Source organism: Camelus ferus, chromosome 23, assembly GCF_009834535.1.
Source record: "Camelus ferus isolate YT-003-E chromosome 23, BCGSAC_Cfer_1.0, whole genome shotgun sequence".
In the NCBI taxonomy this organism is placed as follows: Eukaryota; Metazoa; Chordata; class Mammalia; order Artiodactyla; family Camelidae; genus Camelus; species Camelus ferus.
In genome coordinates, this window is record NC_045718.1 from 25,628,296 (window position 1) to 25,651,890 (window position 23,595).

At 36.2% G+C, this 23,595-nt stretch overlaps 2 protein-coding genes across 2 annotated transcripts in view; one reads left to right on the forward strand and one right to left on the reverse strand.

Annotated features, from left to right (window-relative positions):
* KMO (kynurenine 3-monooxygenase) overlaps positions 1-7,431 on the forward strand; it is a 41,410-nt gene extending 33,979 nt beyond the window's left edge. The window contains 7 exon segments of the mRNA XM_006185552.3: positions 235-382; positions 1,272-1,329; positions 3,361-3,443; positions 4,638-4,739; positions 4,830-4,889; positions 6,461-6,598; positions 6,601-7,431. Of these exon segments, the coding sequence (XP_006185614.3) occupies positions 235-382; positions 1,272-1,329; positions 3,361-3,443; positions 4,638-4,739; positions 4,830-4,889; positions 6,461-6,598; positions 6,601-6,663 (652 nt within the window). The 3' untranslated portion in view covers positions 6,664-7,431.
* Positions 7,432-8,069: 638 nt separating this feature from the next.
* OPN3 (opsin 3) lies at positions 8,070-19,856 on the reverse strand (the record flags this gene model as incomplete). The annotated part of the gene is given in 4 exon segments (XM_014559986.2): positions 8,070-8,877; positions 10,831-11,083; positions 19,514-19,622; positions 19,625-19,856. Coding segments are annotated over 4 exon segments (858 nt in total), but the record flags the coding sequence as incomplete, so codon positions are not given.
* Between the last annotated feature and the right edge of the window lie 3,739 nt (positions 19,857-23,595).

Sequence of the window (23,595 nt, forward strand, 5' to 3'; positions counted from 1 at the left end):
AAACTTGATCTTTGGGGATGTGATTAATACTGTTGCAAATCAAGAAGGTGGTTAGAACAATGGAATTTTGAGACTAGAAGAAACCTCGGTTCTCCCTCTCCTGTTTCCTTCCTGGCATTCCTGTGTAGTTCTCAATGAAATATTACGGTAACAAAGTCAGTGTATCAGAAAGAGTTATGCAAGATTTAATACCTAACTTAACACTTTAACATTTTGATTATTGTTCCTCTGAAGACAAGCCCTGGCACAAGATTTCTTTCTGCTGCCCGCCCAGCCCATGATAACCGTCAAGTGTTCCTCTTTTCACTTTAAATCACACTGCGTGTTGATGGGAGATGCAGCTCACGCCATAGTGCCCTTTTATGGGCAAGGAATGAATGCGGTAAGTTCTTCCTCTGTAAGTTCCTGAAATTTTTCTGGGTCAGTCTCAACCGAAAAAAATCTTAAATAAAAAACGTGTCTAATAAAACTATCCCCACGTAATCTCTGAGAAAACAATTAATTCAACAACCATACCAGCTGTTGAACTACATCGATCACTAACTACAGTCAATTCTTGGATTACTTGATCAATTTAATGTATAAAAAGAGCATAAAGCACAAAATAATTTTTGTTCAGTTAGAAAATGTATTGATAACTTGAAATTTAGAAACTTGTTATCAGCAATTTGAGACTTAATTTTTAATGTAATTTTTTCTAGAGATTATAATTTTAGTCTCCAATAAGAAAAATATCCCAAATTATTCTTTTATTTCCTCCACTTTTTTATTCCAAAGGATAGAGTTAAATAAAAGGAAGAAACAGACTAGATGTTGTACTTTACTAATTTTGCAGATTTCTTGATATTGGAAATTTGCTTTAACCTTGGCTTATAGGAAGTAAATTAATATGAAAGTTCTATCCTGTCATTAAATTGCTCTAAATGTGAATCTTAAAGCCCTAAATAGTCTAAATATTATTCTAATGTTCATAGTAGAACAATATAATTATTTTTGCTTCTTGAAGAAGCAATAGAATTGTCGAAATGACAAGTAATTTAAAATTTTCATTAAATTCTAAATTACATATATAGGAAACAATTGAGCAAAGACAAAACCATCAAACATGCAATCAATGGTCTTTTATAATCAGAATTCAATGCCAAATATGACTATTCAGCTCTCCTGTGTTGACTGAGGGTAAACATCCTGTGAATTATATTCACCGATGAAAGTTCCTAAGAAGCTTTTATTATTCCCAGTTTATTTTTTTCCCATTTTTCTTGTTTTAGGGCTTTGAAGACTGCTTGGTGTTTGATGAATTAATGGATAAATTCAATAATGACCTTAGTAAGTAAAATTTCTCGATTGGACATGGACTAGCCCTGCTGATTAATTGTGCACCTATTTCTGATCCTGGATCAATACAAACCAATAAGTGATGCTTATTTCCTGTTCAGGGTTATAAATTTTTCCATTAACATCTATGCCACTGTTGTTTCCCATATCACACAAGGAGCACCTGGAGAGGATAGCATCGTTTCTTCTAAGTTTTGTGCATGAAGGTCTGTGCAGCAATCTATACAAAGATGAAAGTTCCGATTACTAAAGTTTGGCAGAGATATACTCCTTTCGTTCCCTCTCAACCTAGGTAACAGCTCTGCCTGCATCCTGTACAGCGTGCCCTCAGAAAAATTTTTAGAAGTTCCAGCATTTTCTTTCTTTTTGCCTTATCAAAGGTTGCATCTGGTACTTCCATTTGCCTTTTGATTAAATTTGATTCCATAAATATATTCATTTTACAAGTACTGAAGTTTTAAAATTTATGTATAATTCTGAAAGTAACTTAAATGTACATAATTTTCAACTGTAAAAGAAATTGCAAACAATAGCCTGAGAACTGGATAACTTTTACTGCTTCTCAGCATCACGTGTTCTCAAAGGTCACTTCTGAATTTAAACCTGTTTCAGGTAAGGGGTAGACTTGGAGCACCAGCTCTGAGTCTATACCCAGATTCCAGTCCTGACTTGCCAACTTACTAGCCCTGTGACCTTGAACAAGTCACTTTATCTTTTAAAAGGCTCAATTTTTCCCCCATCAATAAAAGAGGGATAATACCAACCTCAGAGAGTTGTGAAAATTAAATCAAATGATTTGTGTAAAGCTTTCTTTTTTAAAAAAGCCTCACTCACAGATACAGAAAACTAACTAGTGGTTACCAGTGGGGAGACGGATGTGGGGAGGAGCAAGCTAGGGGTAGGCTATTAAGGGGCACAAACCGTTATATATAAAGTAAATAAGCTACAAGGCTATATTGTACAACACAGGGAATATAGCCAATATCTTATAATAACTATAAATGGAGTATAGGCTTTAATAATTGTGAATCACTATGTTGTACACCTGTAACTCATATAGTATTGTACATAAACTATATCCCAAGAAACAAAAGTTTGGGGGAAAAGCCTGCATCAAAGAAAGTTCACAGTAAATGTTTTCTTATGGTGTTATAGGGAGTCAGTGAACAGAGTGGTGTCTGAATCTGAAGAGATTATAGGTTCCAGGGTAAATTTCTCATTCAGGTGCTGGGGATCCAGAGGCATTTTGTTTCCTCCCTCCTTAGCCCTCGTGTGATTGGTTTGCATGTGATGACAGTGATGGAGGTAGACGGAGAGCTCATGGAACAGAACATACTGTCAGCACTGGTACCATTCTTGTCCCTGTTTTACAACTGAGGAAATTTCTTAGAGATGGTTAAGTAACTTGTCCAAAGTCGTGTAGCTAGGAAGTGGTGAAGCTGGGACTTGCACCCACATTCTCTGATTTTAGGAATGGCTTCCCAAAAAACTAGAGTTGTTTGGCCCTGTGAAAGTTATATTAGTTAGTCATTAATTTATCAAATATTTATTACTTACCATATACCAGGTTAAGTTTTCAAACATGAACAAAATACAGGGCCTGCCTCTGGGAGACAACAGAGTAACAGGGAAGCCAAAGTTTAAGCTAATAAGGTGTCTTAGGTACAAATGAAACAAATGTGCATTGGGTGGCAAGGGAGAACAAAAAAAGAGTAGCAAATTCTGAGGATTTGGGGTCATTTGCAGTCACTTATATGAACTGCTTTCCATTTGTGAAATAAATAATAATGATTTTCTAATCTAGTACATATTATACTAACTTTATAATAAGTTTTATTTAATCACAGTGGGAAACACCTACTTGTTATTGCTCAGTATTCATAGCCTTGTTGCCCATAGTTTTAAAAGTTTAGGGAGAACATTTAAAAGTAGAGACCATACCATTTAATTTGAATTGTGTAGAGTCTAGCACATTTTTTACTGACTGTTTTGGAAAGATGTATTATTTAATTTGGTTTCTAGGTATGTGTCTTCCTGAATTCTCAAGATTTAGAATTCCAGATGACCATGCGATTTCAGACCTATCCATGTACAATTACATAGAGGTAAGTGATAAGGTTTGGGTCTATTCAATGAGCTCATGTACTGATATTCTAATAAACATTCTTCAATTTTTCTTTATTCTACTCCATCTCATGCATGCTGAATAAAAATAGGACCAAAAGAAAACACATACACAGATGCACATACACAGAGCATTCCTTACACACAGTTGAACTGTAACTATGAAGACAGTGACAATGACCCACACACATCATCTCCATTAGGGACATTTAGGAGGTAATGAAATTGATGAAATGTCTGTTTTCAATCTCTGCTAGGTCACAGGTGCAAAATCTTAGACATTTAGAAGAGTTAGTAATATGCTATTTTAACGAAAATATAATTTTGATATTAGTTAACATATTTGGAAAATTTAAGAAACATTAAATGACCTTTCCGCTCTTAACATTATAAGCGGGAAGCTTAAAGTAGCATTGAATATCCTTTGGGAATTTTTGCACTGAAAGAAATATGTAATAACAAAGAAATTCATGGTCAGTGATTAATACTCAGAAGAAAAAGACAATTCCATTTTGAGCCAGTCATGTGAAAAGCTCACAGTAAATGGTTATGGTTATAGATTTTTTTAAAATAATCAAATGAAAAAATGACAAGATAGATTTTGAAAAAAGACTGTAACTGTTTTCCATCTCTCCAGAAGATAGAAAGAAATAAAGTAGACTTCAGCTTGAGCAGAATTGTTTCATTTGTGGTGAAGGAAGCTCTATAAGATACTGAGAGTCCCATTGATGTATCTTGCCTTGTCTTTAAAAACAACTAGAACATAATATTTATCCTGAATATGAAATAGGTTAAGAGAGGCATAGCTTTAAACAGATCTCTTCTTGCCATAAACAATATTCCAAACTGACCAGGAAACAGGTATTTGTCAAACCTTTGGGCTTACAGACTACTTACAGATTTGGACAAACCCTTGCTGAAAAAGCATTCCCATATTGACCCCTGAGCAAAATATTGTTCTCTAACAGGTTTTGTATAATTGCTCTACCTTTCCAAGTTATTGTCTTTTGACACTGACTGAAGAGGATTGAAAGTGACTATTATGAAATAGGAGTTTATTTGACTACTCTAGTCTGGCTTTGTGGTGAATGGGGATGAAGAGTGACAGTAAGTTGTTATAAACAATTAAAGGTACTTTGTTCAAGGCTCTCTTTAAGACTCTCACATTATTGCAGATGCGAGCACACGTCAACTCAAGGTGGTTCATCTTCCAAAAGAACATAGAGAGATTTCTTCATGCCATTATTCCATCTACCTTTATCCCTCTCTATACCATGGTAAGGGCTGGATTTAAGACTTTTCCTCACTTTAATCTTATTTTTAGCCATTAAAGAACACACAAGAGTATTTTTTAAACTTCCTTACAGGTCACCTTTTCCAGAATAAGGTACCACGAGGCAATGCTGCGTTGGCATTGGCAAAAAAAGGTTGGAACAGATTACACTTTTTAAAAAATCTGATGTGTTGACGTTTACAGTGTTATGGTTCTATTTACCTCAGGCAAATACAAAAATGATGTGACAGACACCAAATGCTTGCCTTCCAAATAAAAACTGTCCTGGGTATACAGGTAGCAGAAGCCTAATGAACAAAATTACAAAAACGAGGCAAAGAGAGAGAGAGAGAGAACTTCTTGACGGGAAGAAATTTAAAAAAAGATAAATTGGTGCTAATATTTCTAAACTTTCTAGTTTATTTTATCAACGTGACCGTTTACTTTTATTTAGCAATTGACTTTTGCTTCATGCAATACTCTTATGGGTTTAATTTATAAAACTGGATAAAAAGTGGATCACTTATAAAACAATCTAATTCCAGTGTAATGCTATCTAGCGCATTAATTTTGCAGTTGACTCAGAGATGTCATGAAATGGAGATTCAGATTCCTGATCTTCCACTGTGGAAATTTTACAATTTCATTTATTAAATAAACAGTTCTATTCAGTACGTAGACACTGAGCTGGGAACGGTGATGAACGAGAAGCAGCCCCTACCCTTTGCGTGGCTCAGAGACTAGTGGGAGAAACAGACCCCTGCAGTGGAGAGGCACTGCCCCGGAGGAGGAGGAGAACGGGCATGGCCCCGGCGGGTGGAGGTTACAGAAACCGCTCACACATTCAGGATGTGAGTAGCAAGTATGTCAGCGAGCTGGAAGAAGCACGTATGTGTAAGAATGGCTAGAGATAGAGCTGGAATGGTAAGCAGGACTTGAAACATCTTGAATATTATTTTGAGGGGAAATAGGGAGACAGAGGAGGCTCATAGTCTCAGGTGTGGATTTTAGAAAGATTACTTTGCTGTGTAGAGAATATATTGGGATGAATCAAGATTTATTAATACAGAAATAATAAAATAGGGTCCCTGCCCTAGAGAAGCTTTAAGTCCAAAGGGGAAACGGGAAATAGACAGCAAGAGGCAGGACAGTGAGTGCAGTGAGAGGCCAGGATAGAAGGGGAGAGCACCCAGCCCAGACTAGACGGAGCCTCAGCTCATGGCGTTCATAGGCTGTAGGTGGTGAAGGTGCAAGTTTGAGTCTTTGAATGTGCACCTTCCGAGTCACAGAGGCCACTGGGCCCATCACTGTTCTTCAGGGACACTTTGTGCAGGGTCTGAGCAGTGACTGAATCATTTGTGGCTTTGGCACAGTTCTCTTTGAAGACATAGTTCACAGTTCTTTTTTTTTTTTTTTTTTTTCAACTGTGGGATTTTTTTTTAATGTCTGGACAAAGGCTGAATGCTAAGAATTCTTTATCCAGAACTCATGGATTCAGGTGTTTCCAGGGACAGAGAGAGAGGAGGAAGAGAGGGAGGCAGGAAGCTCCAAATTCTTGACCTTACCAGTCATTGCAGGGCTTCACCTGGTGGTCATGCAATTAAATCACTGTTTCAGGTTAAAGAACAAAGAGGAAATTGTATACAATGTTGTTTAAGAATGAAGTCTCTTTTTAAGATTTTAATCTCTGCACAAATAAAATGAGAGTTCTTGCTCTTTTTACAGATGATAAACAAAGGACTCTTTTTCTTTGGAATGCTGATAGCCATCAGTGGCACCTACCTACTTAGGCGCTCCATGTCACCAAGGTCCCTGGAATACTTGAGAAGACCATGGAACTGGGTCACTTATTTCCAGAGTACAGGACGTGTCTCCCTGCAAATTCCCTGGGGTCACTAGAACAAATTACTAATGTTATTAGCAAGTGATATAAAGATGCTGCAGTAGCAAATACTTGAATTCTCTGTAATCAAAACAGGATCAAAATCATGTTTCCATCATTTTATTTAATTCACTAATGGAAGGTATTTATCAACTTATACTTAAATTCAATGTATAATTTTTCTATGTGTTCACTGAAATTATTGAGAAAAAAAACCCCCACCACTTTAAGTTGCAAAACGCAGCTTCCCCATAGCACTAGGCTTAAGTCAGATCATTCTAAATATAAAAGTGCAATGACTAAGATCTCTTTCACTTCTTAAAAAGTAAGGCCATAGAGGCCTCAAGGAAGACACTGATCACACTTTTCTTTAAAGCCCTAATAGGACTGACTTAATGCCCAGGACTAAAAGTCACAATTTGCCTAAGATGTTAACTACACTTTTCATCACCTGGATGGAACCACCTAAGCACAAGTCTCAGGCCTGCTTGCTAAAACTGGAAGTGTAAACAAGGAATTGAGGGGCTTTCTAGAGAGTTCAAAATGAATCAATTTTATTTCCCAGTTTTTAGATGAAAGTATTACCTTCTGAAGATTTTCTTCAAATGTTTAATAGCCATACTAAGTGAAGGATAGAAGAGTTTTGTTTATAAATTAAGTATCTATATACACAAGAGAGTGGAAAGGAAACAAAGGGAGATAGTTTTCATAGCAATATAAAGCCGTATTTTATTCTATTCAGAAACAATTTACTAACATTCTCGAACTACAATGCTGTGGAAAAACTAGCAATAAACTTGATTTTTAAAAGTTCGTTTAGTGAAAACTTTTTTGTTTGTTTGTTTCTTCCTTCTTCAATAAGCCAACTGGATCATTTAGAAATCTTTCAAACGTGACTAATTATGAAGATGCAACACTAGTAGAATAATCATCTAAGAAATAAAAATTAGGCAATAAGATAGTGACTCGCTATGTCTTTCCTATCTTGTCAAGGAAATTCTTGGGTCCTAATAATCCACGTTCAGTCTAAATAATGACTCATAGGAAAATGGCCTCCTTACTAACACTGACCATTATTTATCTAGGGGATTGACTGAAGAGCAATCAAGATTAAATAGCACATTTTGTGAGTACAGTCTACACTTACTTTCATCCTCCTTCAAATGTAAGTTTGTTCAGTTTTTGTTGGAACTCCTTTTCCAAATCCATAAGTCTTGGCAAAATTGTAGGAAATTACTAGGAGGAGAGGCTAATCCTACCACGTTCATGTTTGAAATGAAATAGATGGGGACGCCTATCGCCATCAACACCAGCTTCACCATGTATCTCTGCTGCTAATGAGTGATGACCTGTAAACCTTGATCACCTTGAAATTAATCATTCTATTTTCTTTTCTGTGTTGCTGTTTAATAGTATATTCTAGAGCTTTCTCAGTAGCATATTAGTCTGAAACTCCTTTTTAAAAAATCATATTACTCATAGAGCAATAGTCTTTTGTTTCCCATAAAGTTAAAAAGTTGATTTTCTTTTTCATCCCAGAATTGTCTTTGATAAATTTTATTGATCAAACATTTGTCATGATACTGAATAGGACCCAACGCTACAGAAAATTCAAGATATTCTAGCTATTTCACACGTGTATGAGACAAAGTTATTTTAACAGCTAAATAAGTTTTGAGAAGTATGTGCTATTTGCCTTGGAAATACAATCATTTAAAAATATTTATTTGAAGTGAAAATTTTCAGCATGTTAGAAGTTGATGGTACCTGATGCCCACCTTGGGCCATAAAAGATTTTTCATTATATGAAGCACCCATTGAAGTAAAGAATTTGTCCTGCTCAGTTCCTCCCAGAGGCAAGAAAACTTAAGAGCAATTCAGATTTTCTACTGGACCACAAAACTTCTGTTAATATTACATAGAATGTGGATTCCAAAACAATCTTATAATGGTAGTCTAAAAGTGATATCTTGATTTAAAGCCCTATCTTACATTCCTATAAAGGGCGAATTTGGATTACATCAACCTTTGACCCACTGGTTCTGTCTTTGTCATCGACTGATAGTGATCCATCATGAGTGATAATAAAAATGATGGGAGAAGAGTTAAAAATCACTTTTTCCTTTGGTCTGTCCCTGACTTTCTGTGACATCTCAATGGGTCTAATCTGCATTTAACTCTCAACTGCTGGTAGGTCTTTAGCAGGTTGCTGGCATCTGAGCAGTCGGAAACATAGGAGATGCAAAAGGGCCCTTTGAAACTGGGCAGGAAGAAAATAAAGCTGAATATTAAGTAAAAGTTTGGCAGTGGTCCACAGAGCTGGGGGTTCAGATTGACCATGTAGTGCAGGGAGGACAGATGGCCACAAACTAGTCACAGGCCATCAAGATCAGAACACTATCCAACCATGAAGAGTGTGAAAAAACACACCAGGTTGGTGCAGCCTGCATAGATTGTGACTTTGTTTGTTAATTACTCACCATGTCTGAACAGTGGTGGAGGTGAAACAGATGTCTATAAAGGCCAGTAGGAGAGGAAGAAGTATGTGGGGGAATGGGGCTGGGAGTCTGATCTGTACGGGTTATGACGGTGAGCAGGTTTCTGAGTGATCAGGTGCTAGGAAAAGCCCCAGTGCAGGGGTGTGGCAGTTCTAGTTCCTCTGGAAACCCCAGAAGTTATTCTGAAATTCATTGGCCTTTTCCCGGTTCCATGTGGTTCATGTGACTACCAAGAAACTAAGCAAAAATTAAATGGAAAAAAAAAATGTAAAAGTTTGGCCCTTAATCTGGATTTGGATTAATTAGGATTGTTGTTTTTTATTTGCTAGCTGTTTGGGGGGTTAGGTGGTACTGTTCAGATCAACCTAATTAAGCCTGGACTTTTATGTCTTTTATTTATTATAATTCTTACTAACTTTATCACGTAGGTCTGTTTCAATACTTTATAACATCTAGATTCAAGTTGCATGAACCTTCCATGAGAGCAGCTAGATATGTTTCTTTAAGGGATTTTGAACATTAAATGTACTTATTAGCCCGTTGAGGCTCACTAGAAAGATTCATATGCATATTCTCAAAAAGTTTAATGAACAATTTCAGTGGCTCCAATGATTCTCCTGAGGCCAACTCAAGTAATTCTCAGATTCTAAGGATTCCAAATTAAAAATCTCTGGGTTCAAGGAAATAGACAAATGGAAGGCAACATGAAAGGGAAAGAAAGACCATCAGCTGAAAGGATATTGAAACTTATCAATGAAAGTAAGCTTATGGAGAGGATAAGGCAGCAATATTCAAGGGAAATGAAAGGCATAAAAACAAAGAGGGCGGTTTAGCACTGAACATTCTCAGGTTAATATAAAAATGCCCTCCTCTTTCAAGCTCTTGAGCATTTGAAGTCAGAGTAGTTATTTTGCCTGTTAGTAATATGACCTGTTACTTTGAAATTTCAATATTGTAATTAACCATGACTCATAACTTTTAAATTCTTTTAACTTAGAGGCTCAGCTTCATGTCAATCGTATCAGATCCATCGCACTCATGCCATGACTGACGACCACAAAGCTGAAACTTTTTCACTACAAAAATAGATTAATAGGCTTCTCACAGACAGAGAGGAAGTTTCTTGAGGCAAATTGGCTTTAGCTGCACATTGGCTGTGGTATGTGAATAATAACCCAACGAATTGCTAATGGTACCTATAACCCCAAGTGATGAGAAGTTACGAGCGTAGGCCTTTGGGATTCAAGCAAACCAGGTTCAAATCCAGGCATCAACGTGTCCCAGACCAAACAAGTGCTTTAACTTCTCTGAACCTCTCATAATCCATAAATAAAATAAGGAATAATATTAGTGCCTATTTTATGAAGTTTATTAAAGATAATGGATGTAATCTGCATAGTGCAGTAAGACTTTTAAATAAATTAACTTTGATTGTAGTTGTTATTATTACTAGACATAAAATATTTTCTGATGAATAAAATGTTGATTTTCATGGAATTTTACCTAACAACTGTGACCTCCATTGGCAGGTCTTAGGATTTTTATTGTTTTATCTGGAAACATCCACGTTTCTTCCTGAACCCTTTACTTTCCTGTAAAATGCTTGATTTAGGTTTTTATCATCAAAACTGCTCTGAATAAAGTCTGTAAAAGTATTGTATTTTCCAACAACCCCACCCACATGGTGAAAATGATTGGTTAAGTACAAAGCTTACCTTTCTGATCATGAAGATATAAAAAGCTGCATCATACACAGTGCTGGAGTTAGTGAAGAGTTATGAAACAATAGATACTGTTAGAGTGACCAAGTGTCCACAATCACTAAACATCAAGAAACAAATCACAACATAAGGCATCCAAAGGATCATAAAGGTGAATGTCATACAAAAGCACATTCTGGCCAGTTTATTTTCATATCTTAAAATCCTTATCACTTTTATTGTCTGAAGATCTTCAATGCCACGAAGCCACAGAAAGGAAAAGGAAAAGAAAGGGTTGAAAATGTAAAAATCATTTTTGTTCATTGTTTTCATAATAGATATTCAGAACCATTCTTGGCCCTACCCTAACAGAAAGAGAAATGAATAGCACCTTGGGAGGCTGACATCTGATCCAGGACCTGCAGCTGGGCCCAGCCCTTAACCTCTCTGGGCCTCAGTCCCCTCATCTTAACATATTACATTGAACTACATAGTCTCTTAGATCCTTCAATGGTTTTTAATGTTTTCTAATTTGTCCTAAAGAAGAATAAAATGAGTTATTTTATCTAGATCTTCAAGTTGCTAAAGGACATCCTGAAAGAGTCATGATAAATTGGAAATAATTTCTCCATGATCCTGGAATCTTTTATCCATAGCAAAATCCTCAGATTCTCAAACCAGGCAGCAAACATGTGATGCCAGGAGTTTTACATGGTAAAGCCTACAGCTGGTCTTGATGAAAACATAATTCCCAAATAAATTCTTAATGGCGACTACTGTGGCTTCCACTTTAGAGCGAATGACTATAAAGTGCAGTTTGATGAGGAATTTGTTCGTGGCTGGTTTCATCAGGGGCTCAGCTATAGAGGAGAATGCTTGGTAAAACCCAAGTAACCCCATTTCTCTAAAATCAGCATGTCTATGCCTAGTTTGTCCCCATTAAAGATATTTATGAATAATGGCCTATAGGCTGAAAGTTCTTTGAGTTTCTCAGATAAAAAGTTCTTTAGAAGTTCCTCCTATTATTATTATAAATGTGTTATTAAGATGAAGGGGAGAATATTCCTGTATATCAAAAGTATTTTCTTAAATAAAATGGTTGTTTCTGATGTACTAAGAAGCTAATTTTGCTACAAACATACAAATGCTTTATATATTGATATAAAATCACTGGCATACCACTAGTACTTAGTGTGTAACTTTAAACTGGGAAATTTATTGCATTTCAACAAACTTTAAGTGCTTCTTTTATTTCTAGCAATATCATAAAGGTTAAGAAAAAATTTTCCAAAGAAAACCTGTTAAAACATGTGCTTATACTATTTTAAAATATATTTAAATTGATATATCTAAATTACTGATATTTTTGAGATTATTTATTTAGAATTCTGTATTCATATTGACAAGGAATGGAAGAAAATGTGAACAAGTAAAATGGCTGATTTTTTTTTTCTTTAAGAGTAGAGGAAATGTGTGGTAGTGACTGTTAAATTCCTGGTACTATTATTATCTATGTGTGCCATTATATTTTAAAAGAAGCGATTTTATTTAATGCGATAGAATATCAATCTATTTTCAGATCAGCGTTTTTGAGGGGATGGGAGTTTTTCCTTAGAGTTTTTAAGAAGGTTATGGAGTCCTAGTAAGAGCTCTAGGTTTGGAATTAGAGGATCTGGGTTCATATCCTAGATTCGCCACTTTTGCTCCTTGTGTGATGTTGAGCAAGTCAATTACCTTCTCTAAGAGTAAAGATTAAAGGAGATTAAAATGATTAACTTATTAGAGTTAACTGAGATCATCCATGTCTATTGTGTAGTATGAGACGAGAGCTGAGCATAGTGCTGGGGAGGCCCAAGGAAAAGAAGCCCTTGAAGGAGACTTTAGAAGATGGGGCCAGAGAGTCAGCAACAAAGATAGAAGAGAATGAGGTCCTAGAAAATTTGGGAGCAGAAAAATTACAATTAAATGGAAGCTGCCAACAATGTCAGAAGTCTCAATGCTACAGATGCCAGGGAAAAAAAAAAAAAGAAATAGAATGTGTTCATTGACTCTAACATTTGGGACATCATTAGTGACCTCAATGAGGGCTGCTTCTGTGAGAGTGTGGTAGAAGAAGGAATCACCAATTTGCAATGGGTTGAGGAATAAATGTTAGGTAATTAAAGAGATAACTACTGAGAGTTGAGAGTATATTCTGCTTTTGAATTAAGCTAACATGGTTATATGCTAAAGGTAAAGAGCCAGTAGTGAGGGAGAGATTGAAGATATATGTGAAAGAGAAAATTATTACTTGAGGGAGGTCCCTGAGGCAGAGAATGGGGTGGGGAAGAAAACAGGAATCTAGGATCAGCTTGGTCTTGAGAGACCTCTCTCATTACCTTGCAACTGAAAAGAGGGGTCTAAGAACGAGTGTGAACATAGAGGTTTGTATAAAGGGAGGCAGGGAGTTGAGAAATTTGATAGTTGCCTTGTCTTGCATAATAAATAAGAGGCTTGATTGTTTGATAAGAATGAGGAGGAATAGGAGGGCAAGAGATGATGATGAGGACTGAGGATCTGTAATAGCAAATGCATAGTGAGAGCGAGCAATCTAGGGATCCAAGCACTGCTAGACACTGCTGAGAGGACATCTCACCGCTGAGTGTGGACAGTGGGAATCCAGTGTGGTTTTTCTCCAGCCCCTTTCTGTAGTTTGATTACAGGCATGGAGAAAACAAATAGTTGGATTGAACCAGGGATTTGTTTGCTTGTTTTTTTCAAAATAGATGTATATGAAGAAAGTGGGAACAGGAAAGTTGAGAGTAATAGGTCATGATTTAAAATGATGCATGTGGCTAAGTGATTTAAACGGGATGAAAGCTAGAGGGGTTTGGCAGAGTGAGCAATAGACTGGAGAATTTTTTTTAACATTTTTTATTGATTTATAATCATTTTACAATGTTGTGTCAAATTCCAGTGTTCAGCACAATTTTTCAGTCGTTCATGGACATATACACACTCATTGTCACATTTTTTTCTCTGTGAGTTATCATAACATTTTGTGTATATTTCCCTGTGCTATACAGTGTAATCTTGTTTATCTATTCTACAATTTTGAAATCCCAGTCTTTCCCTTCCCACCCTCCACCCCCCTGGTAACCACAAGTCTGTATTCTCTGTCTGTGAGTCTATTTCTGTCCTGTATTTACACTTTGTTTTTGTTTGTTTGTTTTTGTTTTTGTTTTTTAGATTCCACATATGAGCGATCTCATATGGTATTTTTCTTTCTCTTTCTGGCTTACTTCACTTAGAATGACATTCTCCAGGAGCATCCATGTTGCTGCAAATGGCATTATGTTGTCAGTTTTTATGGCTGAGTAGTATTCCATTGTATAAATATACCACTTCTTTATCCAGTCACCTGTTGATGGACATTTAGGCTGTTTCCATGTTTTAGCTATTGTGAATAGTGCTGCTATGAACATTGGGGTGCAGGTGTCATCCTGAAGTAGATTTCCTTCTGGATACAAGCCCAGGAGTGGGATTCCTGGGTCATATGGTAAGTCTATTCCTAGTCTTTTGAGGAATCTCCACACTGTTTTCCATAGTGGCTGCACCAAACTGCATTCCCACCAGCAGTGTAGGAGGGTTCCCCTTTCTCCACAGCCTCTCCAGCATTTGTCATTTGTGGATTTTTGAATGACAGCCATTCTGACTGGTGTGAGGTGATACCTCATTGTAGTTTTGATTTGCATTTCTCTGATAATTAGTGATATTGAGCACTTTTTCATGTGCTTTTTGATCATTTGTATGTCTTCCTTGGAGAATTGCTTGTTTAGGTCTTCTGCCCATTTTTGGATTGGGTTGTTTATTTTTTTCTTATTGAGTCGTATGAGCTGCTTATATATTCTGGAGATCAAGCCTTTGTCGGTTTCACTTGCAAAAATTTTCTCCCATTCCGTAGGTTTTCTTCTTGTTTTACTTCTGGTTTCCTTTGCTGTGCAGAAGCTTGTAAGTTTCATTAGGTCCCATTTGTTTATTCTTGCTTTTATTTCTTCTAGGAGAAAATTTTTGAAATGTATGTCAGATAACGTTTTGCCTATGTTTTCCTCTAGGAGGTTTATTGTATCTTGTCTTATGTTTAAGTCTTTGATCCATTTTGAGTTGATTTTTGTATATGGTGTAAGGGAGTGTTCTAGCTTCATTGTTTTACATGCTGCTGTCCAGTTTTCCCAACACCATTTGCTGAAGAGACTATCTTTATTCCATTGTATATTCTTGCCTCCTTTGTCGAAGATGAGTTGACCAAAAGTTTGTGGGTTCATTTCTGGGCTCTTTGTTCTGTTCCATTGGTCTATATGTCTGTTTTGGTACCAATACCATGCTGTCTTGATGACTGTGGCTCTATAGTATTGTCTAAAGTCTGGGAGGGTTATTCCTCCAGCCTCTTTCTTTCTCTTTAGTAATGTTTTGGCAATTCTAGGTCTTTGATGGTTCCATATAAATTTTATTATGATTTGTTCTAGTTCTGTGAAATATGTGCTGGGTAATTGGATAGGGATTGCATTAAATCTGTAGATTGCCTTGGGTAGTGTGACCATTTTAACAATATTGATTCTTCTAATCCAAGAGCATGGAATATCTTTCCATTTTTTAAAGTCTTCTTTAATTTCCTTCATCAATGGTTTATAGTTTTCTGTGTATAATTCTTTCACCTCCTTGGTTAGATTTATTCCCAGATATTTTATTACTCTGGGTGCTATTTTAAAGGGGATTGTTTCTTTACTTTCTTCTTCTGTTGATTTATCGTTAGTGTAAAGAAACGCAACTGATTTTTGAACGTTAATTTTGTAACCTGCTACCTTGCTGAATTCTTCAATCAGCTCTAGTAGCTTTTGTGTGGACCTTTTAGGGTTTTCTATATATAGTAACATGTCATCAGCATATAATGACACTTTTACCTCTTCTTTTCCAATTTGGATCCCTTTTATTTCTTTCTCTTGCCTGACTGCTGTGGCTAGGACTTCCAGGACTATGTTGAATAGGAGTAGTGATAGTGGGCATCCTTGTCTTGTCCCAGATTTTAGTGGGAAGCTTTTGAGTTTTTCACCATTGAGTACTATGCTGGCTGTAGGTTTGTCATATAGAATGGGTAAACTCATTGACAGAGATAAGGAATGATCTAATAGCTGTGCAAAGCCGACTAGATAATGCAGAGGAACGAATTAGTGATCTAGAAGACAGGGCAATAGAAAGCACCCATTCAGAAGAACTACAAGATAAGCAAATAAAAAATAATGAAAATAGCATAAGGGACCTATGGGATAATATAAAGCGTCCCAATCTTCGCATAATAGGGGTCCCAGAAGGGGAAGAAAGATCAAAGGGGATTGAAAAGGTTTTTGAAGAAATCATGACTGAAAACCTCCCAAACTTAAAGAAGGAATCAGATATCCAAGTACAGGAAGCTCAGAGGGTCCCAAACAGGAAGAACCCAAATAGACCCACACCAAGACATATCATAATCAAGATGGCCAGAGTCATGGATAAAGAAATGATTCTAAAGGCAGCAAGAGAAAAGCAAAGAGTAAGTTACAAGGGAACCCCCATAAGGCTCTCAGCTGATTTCTCTACACAAACACTACAGGACAGAAGGGAGTGGCAAGATATATTCAAAGCCCTGAATGAAAAAAAGATGCAGCCTAGGATACTTTATCCAGCAAGGCTATCCTTTAGGATAGAAGGAGAAATAAAGAGTTTCACAGACAAAAAAAAAAGCTGCAGGAGTTTAGCAACACTAAACCCACGCTAAAAGAAATATTGAAAGGGCTATTCTAAATAGAAAAGCAGCAGGATGCTACAGAAATGAGAAACACACAACTGGAAAGGTGATAACTCATGAATTACAAATAAACACGAAATTATAAAAGAAGACATACAAATCACTGAGAGTGGGAGAGGGAGACAGGGAAATATAGAATATTTTTTTCTTTCTTTTTAAAATTTTTTTAACAGTAGGATGGGTTTGAGATCATGTTACTATCAGTTTAATAAAAACAGTTATAGTAATGGGTTAATAGATTTACAAAAAAGGGTAACCACAAGCCAAAAATTTACAAGGGAGTCACAAAAATTAAATAAAATCCATGATAATACAAAGGAAAATTACCAAACCACAAAAGGAAGAAGAAAGGAACAAAGAGGATATACCAATTCAACTTCAAAGATAAGTTCAAAATGGCAATAAACACACATCTATCATTAATTACTGTAAATGTTAATGGACTAAATGCTCCAGTCAAAAGACATAGAGGGGCAGACTGGATAATAAAGCAAGAACCTTCAATATGCTGCATACAAGAGACCCACTTTAGGGAGAAGGACACATATAGATTGAGAGTGAAAGGATGGAAAAGGATATTCCATGCCAATGGAAAAGCCAAAAAAGCAGGTGTTGCAGTACTGATTTCAGACAACATAGACTTTAAAACAAAGGATATAAAGAAAGATAAAGAAGGACATTTTATAATAATTAAAGGAGTGATACAAGATGAGGATATTACACTCGTTAATATATATGCACCCAATATAGGAGCACCTAAGTACATACAAGAATTACTAACAGAGATAAAGGGGGATATTGATGGGAATACAATCATAGTTGGAGATTTTAACACTGCATTAACATCACTAGACAGATCTTCCAGACAGAAAATAAACAAGGCAACAGAGAAATTAAATACTACAATAGAAAAACTAGATTTGGTGGATATTTTCAGAGCATTACACCCCCAAAAAATAGGATATACATTCTTTTCAAGTGCACATGGAACATTTTCCAGGATCGATCATGTACTTGGGCACAAAAGAAACCTCAACAATTTTAAGAAGATAGAAATTATCTCAAGCATCTTTACTGACCACAATGCCATGAAACTGGAAATCAACAACAGAGAAACAAAGGAGAAAAAAAGGAAAGTATGGAGATTAAACAATATGTTATTGAAAAAACAAAGGATCAATGAGGAAATCAAAGCTGAGATTAAAAAATACCTTGAGACAAATGATAATGAAAGTACAACCACTCAAAACCTATGGGACACAGCAAAGGCAGTGCTAAGAGGGAAGTTTATAGTGATACAGGCCTTCCTCAAAAAAGAAGAACAATCTCAAATAAACAAGTTAACCCACCACATGAATGAATTAGAAAAAGAAGAACAAAAAGCCCCAAAAAGCAGCAGAAGGAAGGAAATAATAAAGATCAGAGAGGAATTAAATACAATAGAGATTAACAAGACCATAGAAAAAATCAACCAAACCAAAAGCTGGTTTCTTGAAAAAGTAAATAAAATTGACAAACCTCTGGCCAAACTCACAAAGAAGAAAAAAGAGAGAGCACAAATTAGCAAAATAAGAAAGGAAAATGGAGAAATTACAACAAACAAAATAGAAATAGACTATCATTCGAGAATATAGTTTTTTATGAAAAACTATATGGAACCAAACTGGATAACCTAGAGGAGATGGACAAGTTTCTGGAAACATACTGTCCACCAAAACTGAATCAAGAAGAAACTGAACACTTGAACAATCCGATCACTAGAAAGGAAATAGAAATAGCAATTAAAAACCTCCCTACAAATAAAAGTCCGAGGACCGGACGGCTTCACCGGGGAATTCTACCAAACATACAAAGAACTCATACCAGTCCTTCTCAAACTCTTCCAGACGATTGAAAAGGAGGGAATACTCCCAAACTCATTCTATGAAGCCACCATCACCCTGATACCAAAACCAGGTAAAGACACTACAAAAAAAGAGAATTATAGGCCAATATCACTGATGAACATAGACAACAAAATCCTCACCAAAATTTTAGCAAATAGAATCCAACAACACATAAAAAAGATTATACATCATGACCAAGTGGGATTCATCCCAGGGACACAAGGCTGGTTCAACATATGCAAATCAATCAATGTAATACATCACATCAACAAGAGAAAGGACAAAAACCACATGATCATCTCAATCAATGCAGAAAAAGCATTTGATAAAATTCAACACCCATTTATGATAAAAACTCTCGCCAAAGTGGGTATAGAGGGAACATATCTCAACATAAGAGACTGGAGAATTTTGATGAGAAGAGAACAGAGTAGGAAGAAGTAGTGAATGAGTAAGGAAAATGTACATGGTTGAAGTTAAGAGATTGGGATGTGGAGTATGCCCCACAGTCTGTAACTCCAGATGTCTTTCTTGCTAGCACCTAAAAGCAAACCTGCTGTGGTCAGCTCTTGTCATTTATGACTCAAAAGTGATTTCCAGAGAAAATGTCTGTACCACTCTCTAGTGGGTTTATGTGAACTTTGGATGAATAAAATTATGGGAAGTGTGGAATTCCCTTTACTAGAGTTCTTAAATTCTAAGAATGCTGGAGAATGTAGGTTTTTTTTTTTTTTTGGTTATTGTCTATTTTTGTCTGTCCAGAACCCCTTTCCTTCCTTCTTGTGGTTTAGAGAGTGATATATAAAGAGTAAATGTTACTCCTCAATGATCTTCTCAGAAAGTGACTTATAGTGCAAACTTTTATCAAGTGGGAAGTCCCTGAGAACTGTGCCAGCTGTAGGAAAGAGTATGACTCTCTTCCACATGAACTTTTCTACCCTGCATGGTTTGGGGCAGGAGCATTCATAGTCTTCAACTCACCCTTCACTTCAACTCAATGGAATACAGAATATGGCCATAGCAATGAGCAATGACACCCACAGGCACCACCAGGGAGCCAAGAAATAAGAAAAGCACAAAGCAGAAGTCATTGGCATCTTGGATTTCCAGTCTACAGCACATCCTAGTCCATGAAACAGGATGTACCTGTTTCAGCCCATGAGAGGCACTCCTGACCACACCAGTGTGTACAGCCAGATGTAGGTAACGGCCCTCCAGGTCCAGAAAAAAGTGATCATTCTGGCATGAACCACATGAATATAACATTCATAGGCCAGCACAGTTAGGCTGATAATGGAGACAATCCCTGCAAGAAGAGAAAGTGGGATAGCATATCATGGCACAGGGCGGGAAGGGGCAGACAGAACAGAAGTGATACATTCTCCACTGGCAATAACTTACAGAGTATCTGGAATGAACAGAATACTTTAAAAGCCAAAATATCTAGAAGGAATAATGCCTGACAGTCCCCAGGAAATTCCACTGGAGACATATTTACTCATAAAAGAAAATGTGGACTGGAAAATGGCATGTGAATTATAGCAGGTCAATAAATAAATAAAAGCTCTAAAGTCAGCCCTGGCCCATTGGTGCAGTTACTGTGTTAAATTTTCTGCCAAAGAGAAACTCTGGAGTGATGCAGCAAGAGTCACTAAAACAAATGTCTCTCTTGGTTTTGACCTTTCTCAGCTGTATCTGACTCAGCTATGGAAATAAAGTCAAAAAGGGTTCCACAAGTGACCCAAACTGACCAAAGTGACGGTAAATAATATACTAGAAGGAACCAAGAATAGGCTAAATGAAGCAATAGAGTGGATCAGTGGGCTTGAAGATAGAGTAGTAGAAAGAACAGAAAAGAGAAAAAAGAATGAAAAGAAATGAGGATTGTTCAAGAAACCCCTGGACAACAGCAAGTGCACTGATATTTGCATTATAGGGGTCCCAGAAGGAGACGAGAGAGAGAAAATGTCTGAGAAAATATGTGAAGAGGTAATAGCTGAAAACTTCCCTAACCTGGAAAAGGAAATAGTTACCCAAGTCCAGGAAGCACAGAGAGTCCCATACAGGATTAACCCAAAGAGGAACAAGCCGAGGCACATTGAAATCAAACTGAAAAAAATTAAAGATAAGAAGAAAATATTAAAAGCAGCAAGAGAAAAGCAACAACAACATACAAGGAAACTTCCATAAGGTTATCGGCTGATTTTTCAACAGAAACTCTGCAGACCAGAATAGAGTGGCATGATATATTTAAGTGATGAAAGGGAAAAACCCACAACCAAGAATACTTTACCTAACAAGGCTCTCATTCAGATTTGATGGAGAAATCAAAAGCTTCACAGATAAACAAAAGCTAAAAGAATTCAGCACCACCAAACCAGCTTTACAACATATGCTAAAGGAAATTCTCCAGGTAGAAAAGATAAGGCCACAACTAGAAACAAGAAAATTACAAAATGGGAACACTCATCACGAAAGGCAAATATACAGTAAAGGTAGGAAATCATCCACACACAAACTAATAGGGAAGTTAAAAGACAAAAGTAGTAAAATCATCTGTATCCACAGTAAGTAGTTAAAGATAGAAAAAACAATTAGATGTAAAATATGACATCAAAACCAGTAATTGTGACGGGAGGAGAGCACCAATGAGGATATGTAAAATGCATCTGAAATTAAGAGATCAGCAACTGATGTAAATGTAAATGGATTAAATGCTCTAACCAAAAGACATAGACTGGCTGAATGGATACAAAATCAAGACATGTATATGCTGTCTACAAGAGACCCATTTAAGTGCTAGAGACATACAGGCTGAAAGTGAGGGGATGGAAAAAGCTATTCCATGCAAGTGGAAACCAAAAGAAAGCTGGAGTAGCAATACTTATATCATACAAAGTAGATTTTAAAATAAAGATGGGTACAAGAGACAAAGAAGGATACTACATAATGAGCAAAGGATCAATTCAAGAAGATATCACAATTATGAGTATATATGCACCCAAGATAGGAAACCTCAATATACAAGGCAAACTATTAACAGACAAAAAGAGAAATTCATAGTAACACAATAATAGTGAAGAACCTCAACACCTCTCTGACATCTATGGACAGATCATCCAGACAGAAAATCAATAAGGTAGTAGAAGACTTAAATGACACATTAGACCAGATTGACATAATATTTATAGAGCATTCCATCTGAAAGCAGCATAATACACATACTTCTCAAGTGCACATGGAACATTCTTCAGGATAGATCACATGCTGGCCCACAAAGCAAGCCTTGGTAAATTGAATAAAACTGAAATCATATCAAGCATCTTTTTGATCACAATGCTACGAGATTAGAAATCAACTACAGGAAAAAAACTTCAAAAACCACAAACATATGGAGGCTAAACAATATGCTACTAAACAACCAATGAAACACTGAAGAAATTTAAAAGGAAATCAAAAAATGATTAGAGACAAATGAAAACAAAAACATGACAATCCAGAACCTCTGGGACATGGCAAAAGCAGTTTCAAGAAGGAAGTTTATGGCAATTCAAGCTTACCTCAGGAAACAAGAAAGATCTTAAATAAACAATCTAACCTTACACCTAAGGCAATTAGAGAAAGAACAAACATAGCCTAAAGTTAGTAGAAGGAAAGAAATCATAAAGATTAGAGCAGAAATAAACGAAATAGAGAATTAAAAAAAATAAGAAAGATCAATGAAACTAAGAGGTGGTTCTTTGAAAAGATAACTAAAATTGATAAACCTTTAGGCAGATTCATCAAGAAAAAAGGGGTGAGGGCCCCAATTAATAAAATCAGAAATGAAAAAGAAGTTAAGAATAAGGTAGAGGGTGGGAAGGGATAGACTGGGATTTCAAAATTGTAGAATAGATTACACTGTATAGCACAGGGAAATATACACAAAATGTTATGATAACTCACAGAGAAAAAAATGTGACAATGAGTGTGTATATGTCCATGAATAACTGAAAAATTGTGCTGAACACTGGAATTTGACACAACACTGTAAAATGATTATAAATCAATAAAAAATGTTAAAAAAAAAAAGAAGTTAAGCTGACAACACAGAAATACAAGGGTTCATAAGAGGCTAATATGAGCAACTGCATGCCAACAAAAAAAGACAACCTAGAAGAAATGGATAATTTCTTATAAAGGTACAATCTTCTAAGACTGAACCAGGGAGAAATAGAAAATACAAATAGACAAATTACCAGCATTGAAATTGAATCAGTAATTTAAGAACTCCCAACAAACAAAAGTCCAAGACCTGATGGCTTCACAGGTGAATTCTACCAAACATTTAGAGAAGAGTTAACATCTATCCTTCTGAAACTATCCCAAAAACTTGCAGAGGAAAGAACACTTCTGAACTCATTCTATGAGGCCACCATCACCCTGATACCAAAACCATAAAAAGATATCACAATTAAATAAAATTAAAGTCCAATATCATTTATGAATATAGATGCAAAAATCCTCAACAAAATAGTAGCAAATCAACTCCAACAATGTATTTAAAAGATCATACACCATAATCAAGTGGGACTCATCCCAGACATGCAAGGATTTTTCAATATCTGCAAATCAATCAGTGTGATACACCACATTAGTACACTGAAGAATAAAAACCATATGGTCATCTCAATAGATGCAGAAAAAGCTTTTGATAAAATTTCACATCCATTTATGCTAAAAACTCTCCAGAGAGTGGGCATAGAGGGAACATACCTCAATATTATAAAGGTCATATATGACAAACTGACATCTAACATCACACTCAATGGTGAAAAGCTGAAAGCATTTCCTCTAAGATCAGGAACAAGACAAAGATGCCCACTCTTGCCACTTTTATTTAATATAATCTTGGAAGTCTTAGTCAAAAAAATCAGATGAGAAAAAGAAATAAAAGGAATCCAAATTGGAAAAAAAGAAGTAAAACTGTCACCATTTGCAGATGACACAATACTATAAACAGAAAATCCCAAAGACTGTACCAGCTACCAGAAAACTACTAGAGCTCATCAGTGAATTCAGCAAAGTTGGAGG